Source organism: Rasamsonia emersonii, assembly GCF_000968595.1.
Source record: "Rasamsonia emersonii CBS 393.64 chromosome Unknown ctg1118621759998, whole genome shotgun sequence".
Lineage (NCBI taxonomy): Eukaryota > Fungi > Ascomycota > Eurotiomycetes > Eurotiales > Trichocomaceae > Rasamsonia > Rasamsonia emersonii.
Genome location: NW_013563289.1, coordinates 20,291 through 29,598, shown reverse-complemented (window position 1 = coordinate 29,598; position 9,308 = coordinate 20,291). Strand labels below are relative to the sequence as shown.

At 44.1% G+C, this 9,308-nt stretch overlaps 2 protein-coding genes across 2 annotated transcripts; both read right to left on the bottom strand.

Moving 5' to 3' along the window:
- Positions 1–3,253: 3,253 nt before the first annotated feature.
- On the bottom strand, positions 3,254–5,045 carry T310_1660 (uncharacterized protein; the record flags this gene model as incomplete). Its single annotated transcript, XM_013475465.1, has 12 exons — positions 3,254–3,316; positions 3,395–3,469; positions 3,654–3,749; positions 3,815–3,848; positions 4,019–4,096; positions 4,160–4,183; positions 4,229–4,274; positions 4,373–4,427; positions 4,544–4,576; positions 4,655–4,729; positions 4,843–4,876; positions 4,990–5,045. The coding sequence occupies 12 exons, from the start codon at positions 5,043–5,045 to the stop codon at positions 3,254–3,256; spliced, it is 669 nt and encodes a 222-aa protein (XP_013330919.1).
- A 1,155-nt stretch (positions 5,046–6,200) lies between these two features.
- Positions 6,201–8,044, bottom strand: T310_1659 (uncharacterized protein; the record flags this gene model as incomplete). Its single annotated transcript, XM_013475464.1, has 6 exons — positions 6,201–6,230; positions 6,526–6,655; positions 6,933–7,178; positions 7,466–7,686; positions 7,769–7,882; positions 8,015–8,044. The coding sequence occupies 6 exons, from the start codon at positions 8,042–8,044 to the stop codon at positions 6,201–6,203; spliced, it is 771 nt and encodes a 256-aa protein (XP_013330918.1).
- Positions 8,045–9,308: the final 1,264 nt, after the last annotated feature.

Sequence of the window (9,308 nt, the reverse complement as noted above, 5' to 3'; positions counted from 1 at the left end):
TGGCAGACATTTTTTTTCCGTCGATGAAGTGAAATGAAATGAACCTCAGTTGGGGCAGGAGGGGTCGTGAATCAAGGTAGTCAGTCAGTCAGTCGACTGATGGGCGTAAGTAGGTAGGTAGTGACCTCGATACTGACTGGATTTCTCAAGGAGGTAGTTGCTAAATCGACATCTGCAGTACAACAGTACAAATGTAGGTAGATTGTTCTTCGTCTATTGGGGGTTGGGGCTTAATTTAAATGGCTCCTTTTTCTTTTTTTTTCTTTTTGTTTGTTTGTTTGTTTGTTTTTGTAGTCCTGCTATGTATAGCTTCACTAGCTCCAGAGTAAGATAAAAATATGAGTTCAACTAGAACTGCTTTTTATCGCGGTTATATAAATTATTTAATGGTCATTACCCAAATGGCCATCCTTACATCAATACTGGCTTAACCGCGTGGTCATTGAACTTGTCTTACAAGTAATTAAAAGTACCAGGACACTCATTGTGATGGAGGATTGTTAGGACTGCTAGATAGCCACGCTGGACGCTGGTTATGCTAACATGTTGGGAGTCCCTGGTAACAGTCAATTATTGCGCGATTCTCTGGAATTCCTCTTGACTGGCGATTTTGACCTTTTGAGGTCTAGAAACTTGATATTCTTAGTCATGCAAATATTCTTAAAGAGGTGACTGTGAAGAAATGACCAAGCAAATATTTGTTTGATCTGAATCTTTCCTTCTTATGTGGTTTCCATAATATATAATCCACTACTGCTACCTGAGGGCCACTAGAAATCACTGTGAGAACAAGAATGGATCACATGACAGAATTAATATTTGTACAAAATTGAAGTTATATACTCTAGTCTTTTGACTTTAAATGCTATCTGTAACTATTCTTGGATTAAAGTTTGTTGAGACGTGCTTATATCTGAATTAGTTGCTGTAGATACTAATCATGATGGCAGTCTCTTCGAGACGCTGAGACATCGCTATTCCATCATCTATCTTTTTTCTTCTATGGTAGGAGGTTCGAATGTGATTTTCAGAAATTTGTAAAAATTAAGCATTTTTCGCTAAGCAATCTAAAACTTTGTTGGTGCAGTTTTGTATGGAGATATTTATGCAGCTATGGTCAAGTCCGTCGGTTGTATACACTCTTTAGTTCTGTCTTGAATGTTGCATATAGACATGGTCTAAGTTGTTAACATATAGTCTAGACTCAGCATCTCCTCTAATCCTTTAGTGCTCTCAAGCATGTTCAGACAGCTTTCCCTGGCTCATATATCGTCCTCATAATTATTATGCAAAGCAGCATCCTGTTTGTAACACATAGCAGATCCTATAGACAACATACTTGCACTTGTATACAAACTCCTTAGAATCTTGGAAGTATTATGGCTAGCTTACATGAAGTGAGGCAATTCCCTGTGGGATAAAACTAGGAGTCAGTTATATAATAGTTCATAACACGCTTTCTGGGCTCCTTAATGGAATCTGAATTTTGACTGCATCCTAGAAATTTGACCAAATTGCTATGTATGTAGCTTCTGCTCTTTCAATCTTCAAATACGGACAATCCATACATTAAAAATGTATTTTTTTGTGGAATACGACATTTCGAGAGGATCTTCATTTTATTTAACGGGTTACTAATAGTAATTGTCAACTTGAATCGCCTGGTTTATTGGCTATCTATCAAATGTGCAAGTAGTTGATATTCGGGGACAGAAAATCACGAGGACAGCCACTTCATTATTGGCCAAGGTCAAGCTGGCATGTGACTGAGCCTGTTGGAATTTGGAGAGCATTGAGTAAAAAAGGGATAATTCTGACCAATGTCAACTTGTAGCTTCAATTCTGTTACTTCATTAATTTAATTGCCTCCAACTCAATCAAATAGAATCAGGAGCAGAGTCTGAACTGCCCATTCAGGTAATCCAAGCTCTTATATTCTGCACAATTATATAGGATTGGACATATCTATGAACATTTTCAGACATCTGAAGTATATTTGGTGATAAGGCACATGTCCACCTTTCTCGGGTAATCGAATATCTGGAGGTGGAGTTTCTGGCATTTATTCCACATGTTCTGGAAGGTAATCATAATCATAACACAGCTAGCTGCACTGCTCCTGAGCACGCCTTCATATTATAATGAGCTAATTGCTCTACCCTGGTGATGTACTGTACACACACCTTGATGGTACTCATCTAATCAGGGAAAAAAATGATCAATGCAGTCATGGGCCATGGCAGACTGTATGTATAACTAAACGTGACGCTTAATCCATGAATCGAAAGATCTATTTCCCTGCTCTCTCTCTCTTTTTTGCAAAAGTCACAAACCCATAGAGATGTCCACACTCAATATTGAACATGGCCATTTAGGAAAAGAAAACAAAATATATGTATGTGTCATGCTATGAAATAACTCCTCTAAAACAGTTTTCTACAAAGAAGATTCAAAGAATCGTAAAATATAATATAAATGTCACTCTCTCCTAATTATATATTTCTATGTATATGCCACAATAGTATAGGAATGCTAAGAGAGCCAAACATTGCAATAGCATAAGTCTGTCCTCGTTGACTATCAAGTGACAGACAAAATTCAAGATCTGGTCTGGCTTGCATCATAAGGGAATCTCACCATTGAAGGCGCGATCTGTTTCAGATGTATTGGGTACCAGCAGTAATCAAATCAACAAAACTAAATTGACCACCTGTAATCTACGTCTATCTATCTATCTACTCTATTATAATGGAAGAATGTTCGCGCAATTGTAACGCTTAATTGGCTAACCTTTTTCTTTTTTTTACTTACTTCGATATATTTCTGCACGTCATATTATTCCTGAGACCTGAAGATAACTGACTACCTAAACCAACCATGGAAACCAAACAAACTGCAGTACAGTACGTCGGAGAATTTCACCGGGAAAAGAAACGCTATACGATATGATGGATGTCTTGTAAAAAACAAGCCCCATTTACCAATCTTAGCTAGCTAGAGCCTAACTAGCTAGCTAGGTAAGGTAAGTACCTAGGCACCTAATGCAGTGAGTGTGGAGTAGCTTGCTAGCTGGCTAGTTCCTTTCCTTTCCTTTCTCTTCCATTCCATTCCTTTCCTGGCATATCCTATCCTGTCCTATCCTATCCTTCCCTTTCTTTCTCTTCTCTTCTCTTCTTTTCGTCTCGTTTTTTAAGTCTCCATACTCCGCCTTTTCCCCACTCACTATCTAATTACATGCAGAATCACACGATCATCAATCATCCATGGATTGATTCTCTAGCAGGTGTGGAGTACTCCGTAAAGTAGGTACTCCGTACTAAAAGTTTATACAGTACAAAGTTTACATTACACGAGTTTATAGTTAGGTAGTTAACAAGCGGAACCCCTTCCATACTGTAGCTGGACCATACGGGACTATCCATGGAGCTGTCGAGTCTGGACCGGTCGAGACTGGCTGGTTGCTACTGGACTAGATACGTATGTAGTCAGAAGAGAGAAAAAAAAAGGAGTGAATTCAGACTGGAGTACTCTATACTGTACTCTTTTGTCTGGTCTGTATACATGTTAACTATGACGTAAGTCCAGTCAATTCTCCCCCTCTTCTTCTGGGACCCTTAAGACAAGCCCATGTATGTATGTACAGTACCTAGTACATGGTAACTTCTTGGCAGGCTTGGAGAGAAATTACAGTCTAGCTCTGAAGATTGAACTAATATATGCATGTATGAGTGTATTGCATGAACAGTAGACTATATACAGTATAGATATCTTCTAAAATTGGGTACATATGTACATACTGTAAAGACATACTCACCAGGCTAATACCAATAAATGAAGCCAAAAATCTACTGTCCAGAACAGAAAAGGAAAGTCAATGAATGATTACAGGAGCAGGACAGATAGACCACAGATACCTATGCACGACGCATATCACCCGTGGGATGATTGCAGAGCATCATGTATATACATACAGGGATATCGATCCTCCCGCGGAACGATGGCGTATGTTGTACCTTACTACCTATGCATGATACCAGAATAGGTAGTAGATAATGTCATAACCATAACCCCTCCTGCAAGTAAGTAGTAGTAGTAGCTACTAGGGAGGTAGGTAGGTAGGTAGTATTAATAATACAGGATTATATATATAAATAGATACCTCGGCGATTCTATGATAGTAGATCTAAATTAGGTAGAGTACCTACCTACTCCTAATGTATGTACATACATTAGGTACATCTTAGGTAGGTGTCTAACTAATTTAGTAGTGCTGACTAGTTAATTCACAGTGGTCAAAAATAGAATCATCCAAGAGGAAGACTTTTCCTATTTATCTATCTATATGATAGACAGGCGGATGGAAGGTCCGCACCAGTCATTGCTTGATTATTTATCGCCTTGCTTGCGGCCTTGTCTGCTGGATCTACCTATTTTTTTTTTAGGAGAGGAGATAGATACAGTAGATACGTATGTACAGTACAGTACATACCTAATCCAGCTTAGATAGATAGATAATAGACACAGCCACGTAGTAGCTACATACATCTTGATACTCGCGTACTTCCCTAGTAGGTATCTGATCTACTTTCAGGGTACTACTACTAACCTATTAGCCTGAAAGCATCGTAAGACAGTACTACATAATACAACATACACCTAGGGCTTTCAAAGTAGAAACACACATGTACAGTACGTACATACTAGACACAGTAAAAACAAACACATTAATCTAATCCCTTCCATTTAATTTAATTTAATATATCTAATTACTTTGTGTACAACCCATCAAGGTGTTTATGTTAAGCTGCAGAAGAAGTTAGTAACGTCGGACAAATCCATTACCTGCTGTAACCGGACTTTAGAAGTGAATTCACATCTGATATTTGTCAGACAGTTAATATATATGTGGGAAAGTAAGAAGTAAGGACTGTAAGTAGGGAAGTAGGACAGTGTAGGATTTATTATATATGCATGTATGTATGTGCATACAGTACATATACCATGGTATATTGGTATGTAGTATAGATGGCGATGGCGACGATCATGGCGATGGGCATATCAATAAATCAGGGAGAAAGATCAGGAGTAAAAGAAAAAAAAGAAAAAGAAAAAGATATCGCATTCATTCGTTGCGTATCTATGTTCCTTCCTTCCTTCCTTTCTTTCTTCCTTTCTTCCTGCAGAGTGTTGTACTGCAGTGCAATAGATACCTTCCTCAGTACATAGCCAGTACTACCTACGTAGAGCGAGCAAAACCGAACATACTTTGATTATTGTCATTACTAGTGATAATACTACATACGAGATAATACTGCATACGTAGTAAGTGAAACACCTAGTCAAGGAAGAATTCAATCTATTATTTCATTTTACCTAACTACATACTACTACACTCAACTCCCGGTCAGTCAGTATATTATTGTCTTACTTTATTTATTACTACTACTACCACCCCCCCCCCCCCCAACGCAGTGAAACATCAACATCAACATGGTTTCGAGACCCTGGTAGGTAGAGAAATTCATACGACGACGACCACGACGAGGACTATGACTATAATGACGATGACAATGATGATGCCTACCTAGCAGACTATTAACCTACCTGCCAAAAACAGGCTTTTTTTTCCGGCTGGAGAGGGAGATAGATAATTAATAATAAAAAAAACAACTCGACGAGTCGCATTGCATTGCATGCACTTTTCTTATCTCCGTGCTGGGAACAAGGGTTGAAAAGAAAATAACAGGGTAAAAAACAGGGTAAGTGAGGGATAGTTAGAGAGGGGATAAAGAAAGGCCCGCTGGCCGCTGTCAATAATATACAATATTAATATTAATTGTCTACTTTCTGTCATCGTCGAAGGTGCGGGATAATTTTTTTTTAAAAAAAAAAGGAAATCACCTTACCCGGCCTCAACTAGCCTACCTAATCCATGCAAATTAGACAAGCTAGCCAATAGACGGGCAGGAAAATAGTGCGGGTGTCGAGGCGTCTGGTCTGGTTGAGGGGTAAGGTCGTACAGAGAGGAAATTTATTTTTGCTGCGCTGCAGGCGGCAAGTTGACAGTTCAACTCAACCCCGGTCGACCAGGGTTGCTATTTGAGGAATAATTCAAGTGCCAACGGCGATGCAGGCACAATGAGGGGTCGAGTCAAGGCACGTGCTCTTGCTTTGGCAAGTAGTCAGTAGTAATAAAATAATTACTCCGTAGGGAATCTGATAAAGATAACCTGCCACTCCTAAGTACGGAGTAATAGTGTCTGCTAGATACTCCGCTTTCTGCATCTGCAGTCCGCGGAATTATTAATTCTGTCGACAATTCAGCCGCCGTCAGCCTGGCAGGCCTGTCAGGCTGACTGACACCCCCGGCCAGAGAGGCGCAACGTTTCCATCCGGTTGGTACAGCGCTCGGCCGTCCCGGATCGCCGTCACCCGCTGCCGGCAGCCTTCATCCATGTCCATTGATATTATATTAATGACGATGGGCGTGTTGACGGCAGACAGTTACATCGGGAGGAGACTTACGACGAGACTAGCGAGGGTGACCGCTGGAACAGCACCCCACTGCCGAGAACTGCTGTGATGTTGCTGGACGTGCGTTGACAGGCGGCCCGGGATCACAATTCCAAGGCACGGTTCGGCACCCGTATCGCGCCTGTCACCGCCGTATTATTACCTGTCACGCCGTGACCGTGCGCCGGCTACGGCCCGCCGGCAGTGGCAGTTAGGCGGCGCTGATGTAATTGCCGGGCCTTAACTGCGGCGCGGCCTAAACGACACGCCCGCCGCCAGCAGCGCTGGAGTCATGATGTCATGCTGCACCCGTCCCTGGACCGCTCGCTAATGAGGGAAAGCATTACGAACACGATGATGGCCTTGCCTGCCCAAGTGATCGACCGTCCCGCCGCATCTGAGATCCTGTCCGCGCGCACAAGTGGCCCTCGGCTTGCGTGTCATGGCTAAGCGCCGTCACCGCGCTGCAGGCCGTCAGGGCCACAAAACAATCGTGGAGAAGACAGTAACAGAGAGAGATCTTCATGCCGGCACCAGTAGGGTGCCTCGGATGACAGATTGACATGATGTTCAGTGCCAGTGCGCTCGGCCTTGCCTTAGTGGGCCAAGTGGACTGGGCTGATAACAGCCGCTTAGTGACGGCATGACAGCAGCACAATGCCATTCTGTAGAGTCTGTAGTGATACAATGCCATGCAATGCGCTGCCTGTCGAGTTGGGGCTGAAAAGCGCAATAGCTGAAGCCCACGATCACCATGTTTCCAGGCAACCAGGCTGACCAAGCAACTGACTGCATGCGGCGAGTTCAGCCGCAGCAGCCAGCACCGCGTCGCCAAAGCAAAGCCCTTCTTGTGTTGCATCAGTACGAGAAGCCAACAGCTAGTATCGACAGACTATCCAGCAGGTCGTGCTGCTGCCTTCTCGTCACGCGCACGGGGCCAAGCGTCACCCACAAGGCGCCCAACCGTTGCTCGAGATGGTGGTGATTCGGAGGTGTTGATAGGGCCTTGGCGTCAGACACGAGATGACGAGATAAACCACTGACACGACAATGGGTTGCTGGAGCTGAAGTCATCGTGGTGATCTCGATGGCAGGGCCAACAATGCGGGGGCGGTGATCGAGAGGGGTTGCGCGGCTCGTGCAGCCAGCACGCGGAGTCAAGCGGCTTTCGCGCTATTTGGCAGTCTGTTATTCTACACGATGACTATTGTTTTCTTTTTCTGACATCGGCACTTTTTGCCGTCACTTGACTGACCGCTATTTTCATTCTAGCGGATGCGGATGACTCAACGCGACCGCAGATGGATGGGAAAGGAGCGGTGTCGGCGACCTCGTCCTCAGGCACCCCTCTTGTCGTCCATGGATCATCCTGCCTTCGTCATCCTTATTATTACTGTTGTTATTGCATGCTAACAGATCATACAACGATGTCGCCGCAAGGTTGCTGTTCCACGGCCTGTGCAACTGAACACAGCGTCCTGTTTCAACAGCTGCCACACACGCGTGCCTGGCCGGAATTTCTTTCAACCATGACGACGCTTGCAATGCCAGCCAGCCCTGCCCGCTCCAGATAATCCCTGCCCGTCTAGCGTTTGCTGGCTAGGGCACACACGCAGCCTTGGCTGTCTGAACTTTTCTCGAAACCTGCCGTGTCCAGCTAACCGGCCGACTCATATGCGAGTCACCACATCCCTGCCGCAGCCTTAGGCGGATCGGTTAGTCGAACCTGGGGGATGCGACAGTGCATGGGACTCCCTAACAGCCGGCTCGTGCTATTAATACCTACTTCTCAAGTACCGAATCCGTTGGAACGTCGCCGTTAGGGCATCGTAGCCATGGAAAGCAGGCGTGATTCCATCGCGATCCCGCCAGGAAGGCCTCCAGAAGCCTCCGTGTTTCAGTCTTGCAACAGACTGCGCCAGCTGTACTCTGTACCACGCAGCGAAAGTGACGGGGATCCGAGGATCAGCAAGAAAACTCTCTCTTTGACTTTAGAGCCTCTCTCCCCCTCCCTCCTCCGCTCTCTGTCTCCATTGGTTGCTGTGGTGGTTCGGCACCGTCGGATCTGAGAGAGACCGGAGATCCCAGGTTGCCTTCCATGACCGTCCAACGGCTGGGTCGGCAGGCCATTCCACTCCAGTCCGTGCCTTTCTTTCTGCAGGCAAATAACAAGAATGGTGCAATGGTGCAATGATGGTGCAATGCAAGAATTCTCCGAGCAGATCCGATTGACCTTGACGTTTGTTTGTTTTCTGCTACGGTCATGTGCCTGCCTGCCCCGACTGCCCAGTGCCCCTCTTTGGTAGCCAGTTTGGTAACCAGATCAGGACAAAAAAAAAGACAAAACTGAAACCCGGTTCTGACACATTTCTTACGTGGTGGTTTTTTGTTCGTTTGCCGCCTTTTTTATTTTTTTTTCTGCTGTGCGCGGCTATCCCTCGATCCATCCCTACCTACCTTACTCCGTTCTTATCTAAAGTATTAGGTCATTCTCTTGGATCAAATGAAATGAAAACGAGCTGCGCGGGTCGATAGACCCATACTCCGTACGGGCCATATCTACCGCAGACGGAAGTTTGTCTGTATTAGCTGGAATCTCTCCCTTTTTCGCCACCCATCTTAGCAGGGCACGATAAAAAATAAAATAAAAGGGCAGATTAAAAGAAGAGAAAAAGAAAATGTAATATTTATTATTCGTAACTACGTACCTAATGTGTAGATTGATAAGGCAGTGTACAGAAGAGAATATGAGGCTGACCCCACCAGTACTCCGTAAGCACTGACGTCAATAAAAT